Source organism: Tamandua tetradactyla, chromosome 2 (genome assembly GCF_023851605.1).
Source record: "Tamandua tetradactyla isolate mTamTet1 chromosome 2, mTamTet1.pri, whole genome shotgun sequence".
In the NCBI taxonomy this organism is placed as follows: Eukaryota; Metazoa; Chordata; class Mammalia; order Pilosa; family Myrmecophagidae; genus Tamandua; species Tamandua tetradactyla.
This window is the reverse complement of record NC_135328.1, coordinates 217,172,593-217,194,553: the sequence shown is the minus strand read 5'-3', so window position 1 is coordinate 217,194,553 and position 21,961 is coordinate 217,172,593. Positions and strand designations below refer to the sequence as shown.

Genomic DNA, 21,961 nt, shown 5'->3' with positions numbered 1-21,961 from the left:
CCCAAGCATTCACCTCAAGGCACTGTCCTGTGTAATCTCTGCTGGGAAGCACCAGGGCTTTCTGAGAGGCAGGAAGTCAGCTAGGGCAGCGTATCCTGCCAAGTTCCCCACAATGACAACCCCACAGAGTCATCTTTAAATCATTCTACCCATTCTGTATTCCATGGAACTGCCCATTCTCCCCACCAAATCAAACAAAACAAACACTCGCTGATTTTTTGACAGGATGGGAAGAAACCCAAAGAGATGAAGCTGTCAAATAATGTAGCCCAACTCTTAAAGCCACTTCAGCATGTTTCTGCAGAGCCATGAGGGCTCTGAAGAGATATGGAAGCTGTGGGGACAACCAAAGCAATAGGCTGAGCCCCCAATCTTGGGGTTTGTTCATATGAAACTTGACCCCGCAAAGGCTAGGCTAAGCCTACTTAAAATTAGGCCTAAGAGTCACCCCCAGAGGACCTCTTTTGTTGCTCAGATGTGGCCTCTCTCTCTCAGCCAACACGACAAGCAAACTCACCACCCTCCCCCTCTCTACACGGGACATGACTCCCAGGGGTGTGGACCTTCCATCAATTCAGAAAAAGAAAACAGAAAAAAAATTCATACATACCATACCCCTTACCCTCCCTTTCACTGATCACTAGCATTTCATTTAGCATTTCTGCTAAATTTATTTGAACATTTTCCCCCGTTATTTATTTTTAATCCATATGTTTTACTCCTCTGCTGATGAGGTAGATAAAAGGAGCATCAGACACAAGGTTTTTACAATCACACAGTCACATTGCGAAAGCTATATCATTTAAGAAACGTGGTTACTGGAACACAGCTCTATGTTTTCAGGCAGTTTTCTCTAGCCTCTCCATTATACCTTAAGTGAAAAGGTGATATCTATATTATGCGTAAGAATAACCTCCCGGATAACCTCTCGACTCTGTTTGGAACCTCTCAGCCATTGACACTTTGTCTCATTTCACATTCCCCCTTTTGGTCAAGAAGGTTTTCTCAATCCCTTAATGAGTCTCAGCTCATTAAGAGAACCTCTTTAGTTGCTCAGATGTGGCCTCTCTCTCTCAGCCAACACAACAAGCAAACTCACTGCCCTACCCCTCTCTACACGGGACATGATTCCCAGGGGTGTGGACCTTCCTGGCAACGTGGGACAGAAATCCTAAAATGAGCTGGGACTCAGCATTAAGGGATTGAGAAAATCTTCTCGGCCAAAAGGGGGAAAAGCGAAGTGAGACAAAATAAAGTGTCAATGGCTGAGAGATTCCAAACAGAGTCGAGAGGTTATCTGGGAGGTTATTCTTATGCATAATACAGATATCACCTTTTCAGTTAAGGTATAATGGAGAGGCTAGAGGGAACTGCCTGAAAACGTAGAGCTGTGTTCCAGTAGCCACGTTTCTTAAATGATATAGTTTTCGCAATGTGACTGTGTGATTGTAAAAAAAAACCTTGTGTCTGATGCTCCTTTTATCTACCTCATCAGTAGAGGAGTAAAACATACGGATTAAAAATAAATAACAGGGGGGAAAATGTTCAAATAAATTTAGCAGAAATGCTAAATGAAATGCTAGTGATCAATGAAAGGGAGGGTAAGGGGTATGGTATGTATGAATTTTTTTCTGTTTTCTTTTTCTGAATTGATGGAAATGTTCTAAGAAATTATCATGATGATGAATAGAAAACTATGTGATGATATTGTGAGTTACTGATTATATATGTAGAATGGAATGATCATATGGTAAGAATGTGTTTGTATGTTGATATACTTAATAAATGAAAAAAAAAAGAGATTATGGTATGGTGATTAATGCTGACTCATTTGTTCCGTTCTGAGCCCATGGCAGAACAGAACCCCAGCTGACAGGACTCTAGGACTAAAGGAAGGTGGACAGTCCCAGCCTCGGCCAAAGTGAGGTAGTAGGGAGACTGGTGCTGGAGGGAAAGGCCCTGGCAGAGTCCTTGGTCCCAAACTTGGAAAACCCTCTCCCTGAAAGGATTATGCACTGATTAGAAAATGTACCAAAGTTTCCAAAACTGCATCAAAAATTAAATAAACAAAAATTTTAAAAGCCTGTAAGTTTAAAGTCACCATGATACGTTACACTGGAACAACTGGCCATTGGGAAAGGAAGGTCTGAGGGCCTAGAGAGCCCACCCATAGCCAGAAACCAAGAGCCAAGATCTCTCTGTAAAATAAACTCAGATGTACAAATACCAACTCCTCAAAAATGTGAGGGAAAGAGAAGAATGTTCTTCTTAGCCCTTTAGGCAAAGCACTTCATTTTTAGGGGTCCTCTTTCCAGATGCCAAAAGCCCCTGGGGTTCGGAGTAGGGGGTGGGGGACTCACCGAGCCCCGGCTCCGCCGCGTCCTCATGCTGTGCTTCCCACTGAGTCCATCCTCTTCCTCTTTCACAGGTTTGAACATGAAGGGTGGGGGGTCCACCGGCTTCTCAATGGGGGGCAGCTCACCGTACTTCTTGAAGTGGATGCGACAGTCTGTGCAGAGCAGAATGTTCTCCCGGCCCCCGTGGTGCCAGTCTTTGGAGGCTGTGTGAGGGAAGAGCCTTGGAAGCCGCCTGGCTCCTTGGGGATGTCTGAGAAGGGAGGCCCTTCTGTGGACTCAGCCCAATCAGTCTTACTGCCAGGAGAATCAAGTGGCCTGGGGCTTGGACAGCACAAGAGTTAGGGCCACCTTGTTCTGTGCTAGGGCCAAGAAAGGGTCTCAGGACTATCTCTGTGCCCACCTCACCTCTAGTTTCCCAGGAGGAACAGCAAGCATCTCCCAGAAACCAAAGACCCCTGAGTTTAAGCAGGGCCTTCTTATTCATTGGTCAGTGCCAAGCAGGAGAACAGTGTCAAAGACTTTCATCTTTTTCAAGTTGACACTGAGGCACAATGCAAATGCCAAATTGATGATGCCCCTGGCAGGGCTCCAACCTGATTCATGAAACACTCAAAACCTAGCAGTTCCTGAGGTGGGCCTGCCCCTGTGGCCCACCAAGCCCAACCTTCCCTGCCCCAGAAGGCTGCCAGGTACTTACTGGTGGTGAAGCAGTGGCGGCAGGCGTACCCCTTCAGCTCCTGCTCACTGTCCTCACTGTCAAAGTCATCCTCGCTGGCTGAACTCAGGTCCACTGGGCATAGTAGGCAGAGACAAGGGTGGGAGAGAAGTCATTATGCTCGGCCAAGACCTGGGACCACACTGTGAACTCTGGCCTGCCCTACTTCTGCACTACCAACCAGACAGGCTCAATGGGCTGAGAAAGGCAGGATTTGTGAAGGACAGCTTTGAATCCCTAAGGATCAGTCACCAAAACAAAGAGCTTTTGTGTGAAAGGCGGTGCTCACTGGCCTGCCCTGTCAGTTGGTGTTGTACCTGCATCTGGGGTGCTGGCACTGATGCCCACAATTGGCTGAACTTGACAGGGGGGACAAGTACATCCATGATGCCTGCTCTAGCTGGCCCAGGCATCTTGAGGAAGCCCTTCTCCACTTAACACACCCCTCCATACCCCAATCCTACTATATTATTTCTGGCTCTTTGCATGCACAGCCTAAGCGACCCTGTCGTGGAGTGCTCTGGCCAGGACAGAATCACAGGCCCCATTCCTCCAGTCTAGGATGCTAGTGGGTGAGAAGGTGTCAGAGGTGACCTTCATTGCCATATTAGGTTGTATTTCAAACTGGAACCAGAGAAGGGTCTTAGTGAAGCACTTGTTTCTTTTCAGAAGGAAAAAAATATTGATCTGATCTTATTACTATCAAAATAAGAGTAGAATGAGAACTTAAACAGTTCACTATCTACTACGTGAAAACAATCTCCAACGACTGTACAAATAATTTTGAAAACTTTCCATACTAGACTCCTCATCTGTCAGTGGGTGATGTTTCACACACATAGGCACATGCACACAACACACACACAGGCATGCACAGGTGAATGTGGCTGTGTATGTGAAGTCTCGCATCACCCATAGCAGTGCCAAGACCTTCACTTACAGAATTCACTGGAGGGGGGTCTGGAGGGTGTATTGACTGGTGTGGATGCTGTACGGGTCTTAATTCTCCTGAACACGGCCTGCCTGCGGTGCCTGCGATGCGCTCGGGAGCTGGCTGCTTCAGGGGTTTTCTTCCAGTAGTAATAGAAGGTGATCAGTTCTCCCTGCAGGAAAGAAGAGCTGGCTGTGAATTACCGTGTCCAGAGGGGCTTGGCTTTTAGAAGAAAAGCCCCTTTCTCTGAAAGCTCCCTCTTCTAGGAGAAGAACCTGGGTTTATAACCACCATACTGGAGATGAGTACAAACAGTGCTTGCTCCTGGAATTCTAAGGGTAGTGTAGTTTGTTCAAGGAATATACCACTGAGTTGCCTTTGGCTGGGCTAATGGGACTGGTCTCCTTGGCTCATAGGAGCATAACTTCCAGGCACTGAGAATATTCAGCGATTCAACAAACATTTGTTGGAGGATTACTTTGTGCCAGATACACCGTTGTTCTAAGCATCTGAGGCACACTGATAAACAGACAAAAAGGAAAGAAAATTCCTGCCCTTAAAGAGCTTACATTCCAGGTGTGTGTATATAGAGCATGTGGTCTTCACAGCATTCTAGAAATATCACACAGGTGTGAGATGTTTCAGAAACATCTGGCCAATTAGACTTTTCCAGAAACAAAGAAAACCATTGAGGAAGTCCAGGAATTTGGGCCCAGCAGAAGGGTTAGGAAAAACAGATACCTCAAATCCAGGAAGACTGCTCTACAACCTCCATCCCAATGTGAAAGCCCACACCTGGACATGTCAGCACTAAGTCCTGAAGGATATGACTGGGCTTGGTAATGAAAGACTAAGAGAGTGCTATCTAACACTGTTAGAAAGATTAGCAGTGATGCTGATGCAGAGATGAAATGTCACACATTACAAGGGCAACCTTTAAAGGAAAAGGAACTATTCATTTCATGGTCCAGCAGAAAGGGAGGCAACTCATCTTTTTGAAAATACAGTAAGCCCCAGTGCAACTTTAACAACAATAACAAAAGACACTTTGAGCACCCCCTATTCCCGGGGCTCAGTAGACTAGTTTGCTGAATGGTATGTTCAGTTAAACATGGCTTATAAAAGACTGATTTCTTAAAATAAATCTCAAAGTATCTTGACCTGGAATTTTTAATGCACCTCTTAAAGCAGTGAAAGAGCCTAGATCATGTGCTTTTCTAATTAAATCAAGGTTGTAGAAAGTCAAGGAACAGGTTAAACTAGTTAACCCTGGGTGATGGCTCTGGGGCCATCTGTATGCAGAGGTGGGAACTTCTTTGGCCCTTGGCCAGAGCCTGCCACACTAAAGGCTGATTTATGAACTGAGGAGGCAAGAGAAAAGAGAAAGCAAAGATTTTGTTCTTTATTGACCTAAGATCCAGTTGCAATGACTGAAGTTGGAAGAGACAAACTAAAGAAGCCTAGATCCCATGAAACAAACTCTTGTGATGGTGTGGTAGTTAGATTCAGGTATCAACTTGGCCAGGTGAAGGTGCCTAGTTTTGTTGCTGTGGACACGATTCAATGGTTTGTGGAGCTCATTTGTAGCTGATTACATCTGCAGTTGGTAGGAAGCGTGCCAGCTGCAATGAATGATGTTTGATTTAATTGGCTGGCTGGTACTTAAATGAGAGAGCTCAACATAGCACAGCCTAATCAGCTCAGCATACCTCATCTCAGCACTCGCAGCTCAACCCAGGCCTTAGGAGATGCAGAAAGGAATCACCCCCAGGAAAGCTGCTTGAACCCAGAGGCCTGGAAAGAAGGCCAGCAGAGATTGTCCTGTGCCTTTCCATTTAAGAAAGAACCTCAGTTGAAAGTTAGCTGCCGTTCCTCTGAAGAACTATACACTTTTAACCAAACAAATCCCTTTTAATTAAAAGCCAATCCATCTCTGGTGTGTTGCATTCCAGCAGCTAGCAAACTAGAACAGATGGATTACTTAGTACGCCCCATCAGGTGAGGTTCCACTGAAAACACTAAGGTGGGGATGGGAGAAAAAATATGGAACTATTAAACCGTACCATCAGGGAATCCCCTGATATTGTGTCAAACTTTAGGGACACCCAAATCAATAAGCCATGCCCTTGATTTTGAGGCTTATTTCTATGAAGCTTATGAAGGTAGTGGAGAAGCTCAGCCTACACTTCTGGAGGACCTTTTTTATTAATCAGATATGGCCTCACTCTCTCTAAGCACAACTCTGCAAGTGAAATCATTGCCCTCCCCCCTACATGGGACATGATATCCAGGGGTGAAAGTCTCCCTGGCAGTGTGGGAGATGATTCTCAGGGATGAATCCAGCCCTGACACCATGGGGCTCAACAATTCCATCCTAACCAAAAGTGGGAAAAGAAGTGTAACAAAGTATCTGTGGCAGAGAGAGTTCAAATAGAGTTTAGAGATGACTTTGGAGGTTGTTGTTATGCAAGCTTCGGTTAGACATTGCTTCCTATCACATAACCTGCCAAACCCCAACCAGGACCATTCTAGCCAATCCTACAGAGCATCTATAGGGCAATATATAAGATTCCACAGACTAGTATAACTGTCCAGAAACCTACAACCTCCAGATGGGTATCTGTACCAGGTAAGTCCTGAAACCTAGAGCGCCCAGTCTCTCCAGAATACCTGCTAGTGAACCAACATGAAAAAGTTGGAATGACCATAGCCCAAACACCCCTAAAAAGAAGGATAGAAAGATCAAAGGTGATGGTGGAGTTATGCAGAGAAGATAGAATTTAACAAATGAATACGATTGGTGGATCATTAAACTGATAACTCTTTTAGACTCCAGTATCTTAGAGCAGCTAAAAGTAAAAACCTAAAATTGTGGAATTGTAACCCATGTCAAACTCTGAACTATGTTCTACAACTAATTGTGGTACTGTGCTTTGAAATTTATTGTTTTTTTGTATATATGCTATTTTTCACAAAAAAAGAAATAAAAGTCAATTGTAATGATAAAAAAAAAATTATGCCTTCTAGCCTCCTATATCTGGAGCAGCTAGTAGGAAAAATCTGAGAGGATGGGTATGGTTGCCCATGACAAACTCTGGGATCTGTCCTGTAACTAACTACTTGCTGAAGAGTGTTTGAAAACTATTGCTTTTTTATTTCTTTGCATATATGCCATATTATACAATAAAAAAGTTATTAAAAAAAAGAAAAGAAAGAAAACACTAAGGTTTTTGAGGTGGGGAAAAGCAGGAAATGCACATGTCCCTGGGAGAGGTGGAAAAATGTCAGAACTAGAATATGTGCATTTTTCTAGAAAGTAGGACCACAGCTCCTGAAGATCCTTAATAGAGGATTATCATTCAAGAACTTCTGACTGGTTTCCATAAACCTACGGCATAAATGCCCTGGAGCAGTAGATTATTTTTTCAAGCACCACTTGAAAAAATGTTGGCAACTACTTTGGTTCTGAATTAAAGAAAGATGCTTTCCCATCATGTTAAAGCCTGTCCCTCAAACCTAGGTGAGCTCTCTCAGCAGGGTATCTATTTATAATCCTGGCTTAAAATATGGATCTCTATATGAGCAGCAGCTGGCCTCCTACTCAGGCTGATGTGATGCTAGAAGTGCCTCATGATTTGAAGCTCCTCAGAAGAAAAGCAGTAAATATGCAGAACCTCTCACCCCGAGAACTCAAAGCATTTCCCAGTCTAGACTTATCCCACTCCTTCCTGTGTGTCTGAGTCCAGAACTGGCAAATGAGCAAAGAAACTAGCAAAAAAAGAAAATCAACTCAGATACCTCTTCCTACTCCAGGATGCTGCTACTGGAGAGAAGGAAGGAAGAAGTACCAGAGTCTACCCAGCCCCTGCTCCACCTTTCTAGCAGGAGGCTGTGGGGGAGGTCTCCACTGCACCGCTGGCCCCTTGTGTTGGGAACCAGAAACCACTGAAGGGTTTTAAGCTGAAGAGTGACGTGATTTGACTCCCATTTCAAAAGGATTACCCTGGCTTCAATGTTGGGAACAGATCAGTTATGCAAAACAGATAACAAACAATGCCAATGGAAGCAGCAAAAGTGGGAAATTTCTGGACATATTCTGAAGTTAAAACTAACAAAATCTGCTGATGGGTTAATGTGGTCTGTGAGAGAAAGAGAAGAATCAAAGATTATTCCAAGGTGTCTGGCTTGAGCAATGGAAAGGATGGAGTTGCTGAATTACTGAAATGGAGGAGTCAGCAAATAGAAGACTTGAGGCGGAAATACGAAGAGTTTGGTTTCAGACATGTCTCTGTGCGATGCCTACCTAGCATCTCAGTCGATAAGCTAGCCAGGCAGCTGGACATAGGAGCTCAGTTTGGGGGGGAGAGAGGCCTGGCCCCTCTTCAGCAGATCCTGAGGCACCTAACTTCCTTAATCCCACTCTCTTTAGTTCCCCCTTCCTTCCTCTCAGGAAAGGAGGAAAAAAAAACATCTACCTAGATAACTCTCCAAGCTGCTCAACCTGCTCCACCAAATGTTAGAGGTCCCACAGCTGGCTGGCTCTCAGAACCAAGCCAAAGAGGTGGTATAGCACAGAGCCCCCATCCACTGAATCAGCTTCCCCAAGGACTACAGTTGAGAATTTGTGCGTAACTAGTTCTCATGTACAGCCAGGTCTGGAAACCACTGATCTAGTGCGAACTGTCTCACAGAGGAGGGAACCAAGGCTATGTGAAGGGGAGGCTGTGGCTGGGGAATTGGCGGCTGCTTTCCCAGCATCCTCATCAGTTGTCAGTGCTTCACTTGCTAGGCCACCTAGTTTCTACTTTTCCTGGTCTCTCATCCTAGACAATTACTTAAAGTAATTTAGACTCCCAGGGGTGTAAATCTCCCTGGCAATGTGGGACAGAAATCCCTAGTGAGCCAGGACCTGGCATCAAGGATTAAGAAAGGCTTCATGACCAAAAGGGGGAAAGAGAGAAATGAGACAAAATAAAGTTTCAATGGCTGAGAGATTTCAAACAGAGTCAAGAGGTTATTCTGGATGTAATTCTTATGTATTATATAGATATCTTCTTTTTAGTTTATGGTGTATTGGAGTGGCTGGAGGGAAGTACCTGGAACTGTTAAGCTGTGTTCCAGTAGACTTGTTTCTTGAAGATGACTGTATAAGGATATAACTTTTACAACGTGACTGCGTGATGGTAAAAACCTTGTGTATAATGCTTTTATCCAGGGAATGGACAAAAGAGTAAAAAAAATGTGGATTAAAAAAATAATGGGGGGACAAAGGGTAAAATAAATTGTGTAGATAGAAATACTAGTGGTCAGTGAGGGGGGTAAGGGGTATGGTATGTATGAGTTTTTCCTTTTTATTTCTTTTTCTGGAGTGATGCAAATGTTCAAAAAAATGATCATGGTGATGAATACACAACTACGTGATGATATTGTGAGGCAATGACTGTACACCATGTTTGGAATGTATGTGTGTGAAGAATTGTCAATAAAAATATAGAAAAAAAAGAAAGCAATCTAAAAGAATGCAAATAAAAGATATTTTTGGAATTTCCTTTTTTGACCATTTTCTCTTTCCTTAAATAAAATTAAATATCAATATTGTCATTTTATTAGGAGAGATTATTCCCACACCAGGATTCAAGTTGTTTTTTTATTTTGGGGTGGTCTTCTTTTTAAATGTGGAGGAATAAATTCAGGAATAAATGCCACCCATTCCTCACCAATGATAAGGGGTCACCAGATAGTGGCCAGGCCTCTGATGGCCACACTCCAGGGAGAAGGGTTAACTGTCTTGGAGGAAGTGGGACAGGCCAAGATTTCATAGAGGAAGCACCACTCCAGGCCAATGAGGCCAAGTAGTCAACCACTACAGAATAAATACACTGAGTGTGCTCAGGCACACACAGACAAACATACACCCTGATTCTCAGTTCCAGGAGATGGTAACCGAATGTAAAGGAGAAAAACAGGAAATGACCTTGGAATTTTGATTTGTTTCCCTATCACCCATAATTCTACAAATGCAGACCATGGTGACTGAAGCTTGTGGAGCCCCTAAGGTCAAGATCTGAGAATCTCCTGACTCTAGCCACTTTACTTTCTCCCTTCCTGACCCGGAAATCCATTTGTCTACAGTAATACCAAGTGTTGGTTAGAGAGAGAAACTCATAAATCTTTTAGGGCATTAAGATCCTTCTGCTGACATAAAGCTGACCTAGTTGTAGTTTTCCTGTAAGAAAAAAATGTAACAGAAGCCAAGGCACATTATGTTTACCCTTCAAATACTTTGCCAGTGTAGCCTGCTTCTTCAGCTCAAAAGGGCAACTGGCACAATAAATCACAGCCCAAGTTCCAAAGTTTGAAAGAAGAATGAAAAAAATACAGTGTGGCTCCTCCCACTTTCTCTCTTAGTCTCAATCATTTTAGGGGGCCAAGGATGATAGACGCATAGGATGAGGGAGGAACTGAAGCTTTAAGAGACAGTAGGGAACAAAGATGGGAGAGAAATACCAGAAGAAAGGTAGGAAGGTGCTGCCTGGGTCTCTGCCTGACCTGAAGACCTCAAAAATGCAGCCACCCCGACAATCCTAAATAGTATTTGTCTGTAACACACACACTGCCTCACCCAGTTATCACTGATTATTTCCATTTCTCAAATATGTTTTGAAAGAGTCTTAAATCGCTTTAGAAGTTAGCATAATTTACATATTAGAAAAGGAAAAAGCCAAAGCCTACTGAGAGTCTAAAGACCAAATGCTGAGAAAATTATCCAGGTTCCAAATTCTAAACCCTTCCTTACTCCTGCACGTCTCCTCTAATATATGAGGAAATCAGCACACAAAAGAAAGAAATCTAATACTGAGATAAACAACAATTTTGCCAGTATTTAAGTTAAGAGTCAAAGATTAAGTAGTTCAAAGTAGGTTTCATTATTTGAGGGCCAAGGATCAAACTGACCAAACAAGAAAAGACTCTTCTTCTACAGATCTAAAATTACAGTTGCAGAGAACATGAAAGAATACAAATTTCAAAATTCTGACTGGGAAGATAGGAGTGCATGGAAGTCTCCTAACATTGCTGGTGGGAACATAAAGTAGTCATCCTACTTTATAAAATTGGCAGTTCTAATTTATAAAGTTGAACAAAACATTTACCACATGACTCAGCAATTCTGCCCCTAAGTGTTTAAGAAGGAAAAAATCTATGTCTCCACAAAAATTTTTATACAAATGTCTGTAGAAACTTTATTCTTAGCAGCCTCAAACTGGGAACAATCCAAATGTCCTCCAACAAAAGAATGGATAAACAAACTGCAGTCCATGTGATCAATAGACTATTTACTCAGCAATAAAAAGGAACTTATACACCCAACAACATGGAAAAATCTCAAAAACATTATGTTGAATGAAAAAGTCAGACACAATAAGAGTGCATGCTATGTGATTCCACTCTAGAAAAGGTACAAAAAGTCACAAAATTGAATTAGTGACAGCCAGGTTCAGGAGTAGGGACTAGAGAATGTCCAGCATGATGGAAATAGTCTATAAATCGATTGTGATATATAGCTGCCAAAAATCACTGAACTGTGCACTTGAAGGTACATTTTTATGGTATGTATATTATATCTTAATAATGTTGACTGAAATAAAAAGAGAGGCAGATAGAGTTTATTCTCATACATGCTTATAAGGGAGCTGGGGCAGACAATGTAGTGTCATAGTGAGATGACAAAACCATGGTATGGCAATATGTGGTGATAATGCATGTTTAGTGTATAAAATCATACATGATGTTTAAAGAGAAACACATAGTATCACTAGACATTGTTATCAATATTAAGACCCAGCGTACGATCATGAATGCTAATCAAGGCGGCCACTATTGTACAGCAGGATTCTCAAGGAGATTTGGTAAACTAAGTGTAGCACCATATATGATTATAAAAGGGAAGATCAGACATCTTCTAGCACCACCTATGATTGTTCGGTTGATGATGCAGACAGTGGGCCATCACATATGATGGCAAATGAATGACCCAAACGTAGCATCATACATGCTTATTAGGGAGATGATGAAGACACAATATCATGTTTTATCTAGGAAGTGATGGAGACACAGTAGAGCTTCACTAGTAGTTATCAAAAAAATGTGACAGACATGGATCTGATCAAGCATCCTAAGTAGTCATCAACAAGATAACACAGACAACTGTAGCATATTACAAGGCCTTCTAGGACCTTCAAGGATATGAGGCAGCATTATACACATCATCAGGAAGGTAGTGCAGACATTATGTAGCATCATACACGGTCATCAGGAGATTATGTAGACATATTTCTAGTGTCATATTTGATGATCAAGTAGATGACCCATAATATAATACCAAACACGATTACCAAGAAGTTAATGCAGATACAGTATAGCATCTTGTGTGGTTACCTGGAAATGAGGCACAGCTTAACATAGTAAACAGCCCCCAAAGAGATGATGTACACACTCACAGAGTCATGTATGCTTATCAAAGAAATGGCACATAGAGAAGATCCAAGCCTTGTCTTCATGAGATACAACAGATATACTGTATTAGCATACATGGAAGTCAGGATGACTCAGGTATAGTGAGATATCATAAACAGTCATCATGGATGTGACACAGAGATAGTGCAACATCAAAAATGGCCTTCCAAAACACACACATCCAGGCCAGGTTTTATTAGTGACCTCTCAACCACTGTAATGTCTACTAAGGGATTATACATTGGAATGGAGTGAATCTAGGAGGATTAGAAACAGTATACTGGTGACTGCACGGGTGGCTAGGTCTTGAGCACAAACAAAGATCATGTCAGGAAAAGCTTTGGTTCTACAAATAGTGAAGCTGCTCGTGGCCTCACTAGGAATGCAGTCAATTGAACTTTAATCAAATATGCATAGTGTGTGCTGCAGAGACCTGCTGCACATAAATTCGGGGAACAAAAGCTGTTGCAGAAATCAATACTTACTGAAACATTAACACAGGCAATCATTGATCAAAAGGCAGCTCTACAAAGGCAGTCTCGCAAATTAGTTCTTGCTCCTACTTGCAAGGAAACAGAGGGGTAAGCGCTGTTGACACGAATGGCTGGTAATGATCACTTTGTTCCCAGTGCCTCACCTCATCTCACAACAAGGCCTCCCAGTCAACAAGGCCTGTAGCTCAGCACCATAATAGCACCCAATAAGATGAACAAAACTGGTTTACTGCCTTTGGACAAAAAAGGAAAATAAAGGGGGAGAATCTCTAACAGCATTTGGGCTGCAGCTCTTGCCATGAGAAGTGCTCAAATTCGGTCTAAATTTATCAGCTGAACCCTCTCTCCCCTTGACTCTTTTCCTTTTTCTTTTGGGGCAGAGGACTGGAACTTCCCAACAGGTCATATGCAAAAAGCCACTAGCAATTCTACAATTTTTGTTTCTGCCTTTGCACACCAACTTCCCTCCCAGAGGCATGCTTTCCACATTGCAGGTCTTCTCCTCAGGCTATACACACAGTGAGAAAAATAAGTTCTGTTATGTTTCTCAGATTTACCACAAAAAGAAAAATAAGGGAGGGTCAGGGGAGGGTGTGGTGGGGGAAGGATGCACAGAAGAATGGAGAAAGGAAGAATAGCCAGTGCAGCACTCTATCTGGATGGGGTGGGGGGCACAGGAGGAGAGAGAGAAGAGGTGACATGGAGAGATGAGTCAGGCTAGCAAAGGTTTCCAGCACCAAGGAAGACAGCTCAAGGCAGCTTTCTCCAGTATTCCTCAGGCCTCCTGATCTTAGACCATTTGTCATGAACAGGATGGCTGTCCCTTACCCCTCAGTCACCAGGTTACTTCTGTGCTCTTCTATGTTAGCTGTGGCTGTGAATCCATCAAAGTTCACTAGCACACAATATAAAGTATCAGGGCAGGTCTCATTAAAAGCCCCCCACTATTATACTGGGCAATGCAGGCTGAAGCAGCAGGGAATGGGGAGGCTCAGTCCTGCCAGCTTCTTGGCTTAAAGGTAGTTTTTCAAGTCTAAAACCAATTTCAGGCATAAGTCCTCTTGGTGTGACTTGTCCCACTCTGCTTTACCTTGCATTAACAACAGACTGCCAAGATGATTCCAGGGGCTCAGTGGGCATCCTAATATGCGACTATAGTATATGTGTGGACATGGGTGAGTGGAGGTGAAGAGTTCACAGCCCTTTGGCAGGGGGCAGCCTGACCTTCCTGTTTTACAAGTAGGTGAATTTACCAGAAGGTATTTGGTTCACTAAAATGCTGTTTGCAAACCTAACTGCTGTTCAATTCCCTTCAGGCACTGGCAATGCTAAACCCTGTAACTTGTCCTGCCCAATTAAAAAATAATTTCTTTTAAGTAAGATTAGCTACTTGTCTTCCCTTTGTTAAGGGGGCTGGAGGAGTGAAAGTACAGGACTGCCTGTTGACTAGGGAAAGCACTGTAGGTATTTCAAGTAGCAAAGCGCATTTCATTCTAGCATAGCATGCTTGCCCCCAATGCTGAGTTATGTGCAAAGAATCTCCCTTCCCCCAGGCTCTCTCAAGCTTAGACCAGCAAAAACCCTTCAGACAAGAGTCTCTGGGAGGTTGGGGTAAGGCAGGAAAAGGTAGGCAATTATTTTTGCCCTAAATTATAAGTATAAAGGTACACCCAACATTGAGTCCAAATTTGTTTTGGTGTTTATAACAGATCAGTATTTTCACACTACCCGAATAGGCCTGGATCCTCCGAACCCTGAAGTGTGGGGGAGATGAGGCCAGGGACCCTGGCATGTACAGCTGTAGGTGTGTGCAGAATATGTCTATGAATAGGTCTTTTTTCCACAAGGCTTCAGGCATCAGTCTGAAGTTTGCAATCTCTGTCACCCCCACATCATAGAGAGCAGTGAGCCTTTAACTTTCTCTATGGTCAGAAGAAAAGAATGATGAGGACTGCTGTTTTACAGCTATTTTAAGGAAGGCCCTGGAAATCCAGTGCCCTCCTCCTTCCTCATCAATGGGGGTGAGGAGGGAGTACAGCATGGGAGGGAGAGGGGAGAAAATATGAACTTGAAAGAATATGAGGAGTGGGGGAGGGAGGGAATCAATCAGGTCCTTCACTGAAGCTGGTACACAGTCTGCATCATCAGGAGGTATCCATTGGGTGTGCTGCCCACAGATGCCTTCTCCAGGGGTGAGGGAAAGCTGCAGTTAATTTCTTCCTCACCACCAAAGTTTCAATAGGTGTCCTATCTGGTTCAAGTACCGCCTACTAAAAAAGGGGGCAGCAAGGTAGATGGGGGGGTGAGGGCAAGGGAGGCAGGTCTGGTAGCTGCTCATGAATAACGACATTATAAATGCAGCTTCTTTCTGAAGCTATGTGACAGGCTACTTCACTGAGTTTGTGGGGTTTTTTTGCATGGGCAGACAATGGGAATCGAACCCGGGTCTCCGGCATGGCAGGCAAGAACTCTGCCTGCTGAGCCACCATGGCCTGCCCCTTCACTGAGTTTTAAACTCCAGAAATTTTGCATCTGAGCCCTCCTGCCACTACTAGCTCAGACAGCAGATAGGAAGGGACTTGATATGGTAGGGTTAATGAATGCACACCTTTGCCTGCAACTGATACTCCCGGATTGCAAGGGTTAGACAAAACATTTAGGAAAAAAATCACCTCAATTTTTAAAAATATTAACACTCTTCCTATGCTACATAAATATTCCAACATGAAATGATCTCTATACAATGTCTTTAATCAAAGGACTAATGTGCAATTAGAATATGTGTTGTTTCCAAACTTTTGTTTGAAAAACTGGCCTACAATTATCACCTACTTTCTTCTTTGGTGGTCTAGATATAGAGGACAAAGAAACCTATCACTTGTTTACTAGACAGAGTGATCTAAAACTTTTTTTTTAAGGTTTGTTATTTTCCAGGGACAATTTCCAGCAAGCAATAAATAATTATGAAAAGGCCTGGAATGGAGCAGTAGAGAGGAGGAAAAACAGTGAAGAGCTGCTTCTTCGACCTCAACCCCAACCAAGGGAGAGGAATGATAAAGTCCACGAGGAAGGCACCTCCTGGCTCTAAGCCTGTCCTGGGAGCCTGTGGTGGACACTGCCCCCTCTAATGCTCCATCTGGAGGCTTAACCCGCAACAGAGCTCAGCTCCTCTAACGTCCATGAGAAGCTCGACTTGCTTTTGCTTATTTGCAAATAAGCAACTGCAGCAGCTTATTTGATGGCAAAAACAAATTCAAAGGGAGCAAAAGTAAATTAGCAAAATTTCCTGGCACAGAATCTTATACAAGCCATTCTTTCCTTTTACCCTTGAATAAGTAAAGCTGGATCTGACCACTGTGTACAACACTAGAGGGAAGAAGCTAGCACTGGACAGAACTATCAGCTGTGTAAAGAGCAGCCACCTATTACAGATCTTTTTCTGGCAGGCAACTGGTTGTCTTCCAGCAAGGACTGTGGTAATTAATGTGGTGTTCTCCTGGGCTCTTTCTCTTGCTAACCAACCAATCTCCTAATCCCTTAAAGAGTCCTCAACCCTGTCAGCCAGCTCTGCTGCTAGTTGTTAAATACCACTTCTGTTGTCTCAGAGTCTATGTGGCAGGCTGATGATCTGCTTGAAGGTACATAGGGAAGAAGTGGCTGGAAGGACACCTAATTTCATATGCTATGCAAGCAGTCCCCGAGGGAAACCGAACATGAATTCACCTGTATCTAAACCTTGCAATGAGTGGGTGGCAGATTGCTTCTGGGAGGGAAGGGAGACAGGAACAACTGGAGGTATGTGAAGGGAATTTAGGTTGAATTTGCTATAATGATGAGGTCTCGCTAAGATGCCCAGAGAAATGTTCCTGAACCAGGGTCCAGTTCTACTTAAAAAAAAATCTAGTTGGCTAAGTTAAAAATCATTTTTAAAAATCATTACCACTAAATTTGTACTGTGTGAAAGAACTCAAACAGACTGAGTCTTGTTCTGTTGTTTTATCAAAATTGTAATGGTATTTTTTTCATTTTTATTTTACCTTATTTTATTTTCTTATTGAATTTATTTTATATTATCAAACCAAAATAATATACAAACATGAACATTAACATACAAACATTCTTTGTATGGTGTACAATCAACGGATCACAATATCATCACATAGTTGTATATTCATCACCATGATCATTTTTTAGAATGCTTGTATCACTTCAGAAAAAGAAACAAAAAGAAAAAACTCATACATACCATACCCCTTACTCCTCTCTCATTGACCACTAGTATTTCCAACTACTCAATAGATTTTTAACCTTAGTTTCCCCTATTTTTTTTCTATACCCCTTATCACTCCCTTTCATTGTTCACTAGTATTTCAATCTACTTATTTTAACATTTGTTCCCCTTATTGTTTATTTATTTTTAATCCATATTTTATACTCATCTGTCAATACTGTAGATGAAAGGAGCATCAGACACAAGGTTTTCACAATCACGTAGTCACATTGTGAAAGCTCTATCATTATACGATCACCTTCAAGAAATATGGCTACTGGAACACAGCTCTACAGTTTTAGGCACTTCCTTCTAGTCTCTCTAATAGACCTTAAACTAAAAAGGAGATATTTATAAAATACTTAAGAATAACATCCAGGATAACCTCTTGACTCTGTTTGAAATCTCTCAGCCACTGACACTTAATTTTGTCTCATATCTCTTACCCCTTTCGGTCGAGAAGGTTTCTCAATCCCTTGATGCTGAGTCCCAGCTCATTCTAGGATTTCTGTCCCACGTTGGCAGAGAGGTTTACACCTCTGGGAGTCATGTACCATGTAGAGAGGGGGAAGGTGGTGAGTTTGCTTGCCATGTTGGCTGAGAGAAAGATAGGCCACATCTGAGCAATAAAAGAGGTTCTCTGGGGGTGACTCTTAGGCCTACATTTAAGTAGACTTAGCTCATTCTTTGCAGGTATAAATTGCATATGAACAAACGCCAAGATTGAGGGCTTGGCTTATTGATCTGGTTGTCCCCACTGCTTGCGAGAATATCAGGAATTCTCTAAATGGGGAAGTTGAACTTGTCCCTCTTCTCACCATTCCCCCAAGGGGACTCCACAAATACTTTTTTATTCACTGTTCAAATCACTCTGGGATTTACTGTGGCATCATTCTGAACACACCTACAAAATTTCATGCTTATTCAAGGTTTCATATACTTACCGTCTTCAATTAAACTGTCCATAAAAGGTATATTAGGAAATGCACTAGTCAAAATAAAAATTTTGTACCAAATAAACATTTTTTGCTTTAGTCTCACACATAGTTACAGTTTTAAAATATGAACTACCATCTATTTTCAACATGCTGCAATACTGACATTCCTTTGTTCTTCCTCATGCAAAAATATTTTTTAATTTGTACATTTAGCCACTATCGTTGTATCCTCTAGGTTTTCCTAAATGATACCATCTCAGTCTTTATCATCTATCTTTCCTTCTGGTTTCATTAGTGCCCCCAGCCCTCCTTCCTCTCATTCTCACATTCAGCTTCATTCAGGGAACTCATATTATTGTGCTACAATTAGGTAGTACTGTACTATCCATTTCTGAACTTTTACAATCAGTCCTGTTGCACAATCTGTATCCTCAGCTCCTATTACCCAAAATTTACCCTATTTCTATCTCCTGATGGCCTCTATCCTTAACTGAAATTCTCCAGGTTCATTCATTAATGTTAAGTTTGTATCAGTGAGAACATACTGTATTTGTCCTTTTGTGTCTGACTAATATCATTCAGCATAATATCCTCAAGGTCCATTGTGTTGTTACAACCTTCATGATTTTATTCTGTCTTACAGCTGCAAAATATTTCATCATATGTATATACCACAGCTTGTTTAGCCACTTGTCTGTTGATGGACATTTTGGCTGTTTTCATCTCGTGGCAATTGTAAATAATGCCGCTATAAACACTGGTGTGCAAATGTCCATTTGTGTCCTTGCCCTCATCTCCTCTTAGTTGATACCTAGCAATACTGCCGGATCATACGGCAATTATATACTTAGCTTCCTGAAGAACCACCAAACTGCCTTCCAAGGCGGTTGTACCATTAGACATTCCCACCAATAGTGGATAAGTGTGCCTCTTTTTCCACATCCTCTCCAGCACTTGTCATTTTCTGTTTTACTGATAATGGCCATTCTGGTGGGTATGAGATGATATCTCATTGTGGTTTTGATTTGCATTTCCCTAATAGCCAGAGAAGTTGAGCATCTTTTCATGTGCCTTTTGTCCATTTGTATTTCCTCTTTTGAGAAGTATCTGTTCATGTTCTTTGTCCATTTTGTAATTGGGTTGTCTGTCTTTTTGTTGTTGAGTTGAACAATCTCTTTAAATATTCTGGATACTAGACCTTTATCTGATATATAGTTTCCAAATATTGTCTCCCATTGTGCAGGCTGTCTTTTTACTTTTTTGACAAAGTTCTTTGATGCACAAAAGTGTTTAATTTTGAGGAGTTTCCATTTCTTTCTTTCTTCAATGCTCGCACTTTGGATATAAGATCTAGGAAACTACCTCCTATTATAAGATTTATAAGGTATTTCCCCATATTTTCTTCTAACGGTTTTATGGTCTTAGATCTAATGTTTAGGTCTTTGATCCATTTTGAGTAAATTTTTGTGTAGGGCATGAGATATGGATCTTCTTTCATTCTTTTGCATATGGATATCCAGTTCTCTAGGCACCATTTATTGAAGAGACTGTTCTGTCCCAGGTGAGTTGGCTCGACTATCTTATTAAAGATTAACTGTCCACAGATGAGAGGGTCTACATTTGAACAATCTCTTCAATTCCATTGATCAGTATATCTATCTTTATGCCAGTACCATGCTGTTTTGACCACTGTATCTTCGTAATATGCCTTAAAGTCAGGCAGTGTGAGACCTCTGGCTTCATTTTTTTTTCTCAGGTATTGCATTGAATCTGTGTATCAACTGATATCTCAACTATATTTAGTCTCCAAATCCATGAACATGGTATTCTCTTCCATTTATTTAGGTCTTCAGTGAATTCTTTTAGCAATTTCTTGTAGTTTTCTTTGTATGGGTCTTTTATATCCTTAAATTTATACCTAAATATTTTATTCTTTTGGTTGCCATTGTAAATGGAATTTTTATCTTGATTTCCCCCTCAAACTGTTCATTACTAGTGTATAGAAACACTACAGATTTTTGAGTGTTGATCTTATAACCAACCTGCCACTGTGCTGTACTCATTTATTAGCTCTAGTAGTTTTGCTGTGTATCTTTCAGGGTTTTCGACATATAGTATCATATCATCTGCAAACAGTGGGAGTTTTACTTCTTCCTTTTCAATTTTTTTTCTTTTTCTTGTTTAATTTTCTTTCTCCAAATACCAAAATTCCTTTCCAATTTTGATGCCTTGTTTTTCTTTTTCTTGTCCAACTGCTCTGGCTAGAACTTCCAACACAATGTTGAATAACAATGGTGACAGTGGACATCCTTGTCTTGTTCCTGATCTTGGGGGAAAGTTTGTAGTTTTTACCCATTGAGGGTGAGGCTAGCTGTGGGTTTTTCATATATTACGGTTTATCATGTTGAATTTTGTCAAATGCTTTTTCTGCATTAATTGAGATAATCGTGGGTTTTTCTGCTTTGATTTGTAGATATGATGTATTACATTAATTGATTTTCTTATGTTGAACCATCCTTACATACCTGGGATTAATCCTGCTTGGTTATGGTGTATAATTCTTTTAATGTGGTGCTGGATTCGATTTGCAAGAATTTGGTTGAGGATTTCTGTATCTATATTCATTAGAGAGACTGGTCTGTAGTTTTCTTTTGTTGTAATATCTTTGTCTGGCTTTGGTATGAGGGTGACGTTGGCTTCATAGAATGTATTAGGTAGTCTTCCCTCCACTTCAATTTTTTTGAAGAGTTTGAGCAGGATTGGTACTAATTCTTTCTCAAATGTTTGTTAGAATTCACATGTGAAGTGAAGCCATCTGGTACTGGAATTTTCTTTTTTGGGGAGCTTCTTTACGACTAAATATCTTTACTTGTGATTAGTTTGTTGAGGTAGTTAATTTCTCCTCGAGTCAATGTTGGTTGTACATGCCTTTGTAGAAAGTTGTCCATTTCATCTACATTCTCTAGTTTATTAGCATAAAGTTGTTCTTAGTACCCTCTCATTCTGTCCTTTATTTCTGCGGGGTCAATGGTTATGTCTCCTCTTCCATTGTTTATTTTAGTTTTTTTTTTTCATCATTTTCCATTGTTTATTTTATTTATTTACATCCTCTCTCTTCTTTTTGTCAACCTTGCTAAGGATCCATCAATCTTACTGATTTTCTCATAGAACCAACTTCTGGTTTTGTTGATTTTCTCGATTGTTTTCATGTTCTCAATTTCATTCATTTCTGCTCTAACCTTCATCATTTCTTTCCTTTTGCTTGCTTTGGGGTTACTTTGCTGTTCTTTCTCTAGTTCTTCTAAGTGGACAGTTAATTACTTGACTGTTGCTCTATCTTTTTTTCTGACATAGGCATTTAGGGCAATAAATTTCCCTATTAGCACTGCCTTTGCTGCATCCCATAAATTTTGATATGTTGTGTTTTCATTTTCATTTGCCTCAAGATATTTACTGATTTCTCTTGTAATTTCTTCCTTGACTCACTCATTGTTTAAGAGTGTGTTGTTGAGCCTCCATATATTTGTGAATTTTCTGACCCTCTGTCTATTATTGATTTCCAACTTCATTCTTTTATGATCTGAGAGAGTGTTTTGTATGATTTCAATCATTTAAAATTTATTGAGATTTGCTTTGTGACCCAGCATATGGTCTGTCCTTGAGAATGATCCATGAGCACGCGAGAAAAAGGTGTATCCTGCTGTTGTGGGGTGTAATGTTCTATAAATGTCTGTTAAGTCTA

At 41.4% G+C, this 21,961-nt stretch overlaps 1 protein-coding gene across 9 annotated transcripts in view; it reads right to left on the bottom strand.

Annotated features, from left to right (window-relative positions):
* RERE (arginine-glutamic acid dipeptide repeats) overlaps positions 1-21,961 on the bottom strand; it is a 636,739-nt gene that overhangs the window by 9,198 nt on the left and 605,580 nt on the right. For all 9 annotated transcript variants that reach the window (XM_077151415.1, XM_077151419.1, XM_077151416.1 and 6 more), the window contains 3 exons: positions 4,013-4,175; positions 3,055-3,147; positions 2,361-2,560 (listed from right to left, as the gene is read on the bottom strand). In XM_077151415.1, the coding sequence (XP_077007530.1) occupies positions 2,361-2,560; positions 3,055-3,147; positions 4,013-4,175 (456 nt within the window). The remainder of the gene's footprint in view (positions 1-2,360; positions 2,561-3,054; positions 3,148-4,012; positions 4,176-21,961) is intronic.